Below are 271 nucleotides of genomic sequence, written 5' to 3'. Positions count from 1 at the left end.
ACAAGTCCAGCTTCTGCAACTCCTCCCCCTTCCGGGGGGATTTCCTGGTCTCACACATGGCTGTCAAGCACACGGGTGAGAGGAGCTGCCTGCCTGTCCTGGTGTCCCCTGCTCCGGCTGCTCCAGGGCATGACCAGAGCCCACCCGCTCTCCCCATCGTCCCTCGGGGATGCTCTGCTTGATCCCTGCCTCCACGTCCCGCAGGAGGGAAGCCGTTTGCTTGTGAGTTCTGCCACTTCACTACCAAGCACAAGAAGAACCTGCGGCTCCA

General features: G+C 62.0%; 1 protein-coding gene across 1 annotated transcript in view; it reads left to right on the top strand.

Annotated features, from left to right (window-relative positions):
• Positions 1-265, top strand: part of LOC104281166 (zinc finger protein 335-like) — a gene marked incomplete at both ends in the record, with an annotated part of 3,138 nt that extends 2,873 nt beyond the window's left edge. The window contains 2 exon segments of the mRNA XM_009879073.1: positions 11-75; positions 205-265. Coding sequence (XP_009877375.1) covers positions 11-75; positions 205-265 — 126 coding nt within the window.
• Positions 266-271: the final 6 nt, after the last annotated feature.

The sequence above is a fragment of the Apaloderma vittatum genome, unplaced genomic scaffold (assembly GCF_000703405.1).
Source record: "Apaloderma vittatum isolate BGI_N311 unplaced genomic scaffold, ASM70340v1 scaffold35350, whole genome shotgun sequence".
NCBI classification, from domain to species: Eukaryota; Metazoa; Chordata; class Aves; order Trogoniformes; family Trogonidae; genus Apaloderma; species Apaloderma vittatum.
This window is presented reverse-complemented; position numbering and strand designations above follow the sequence as displayed.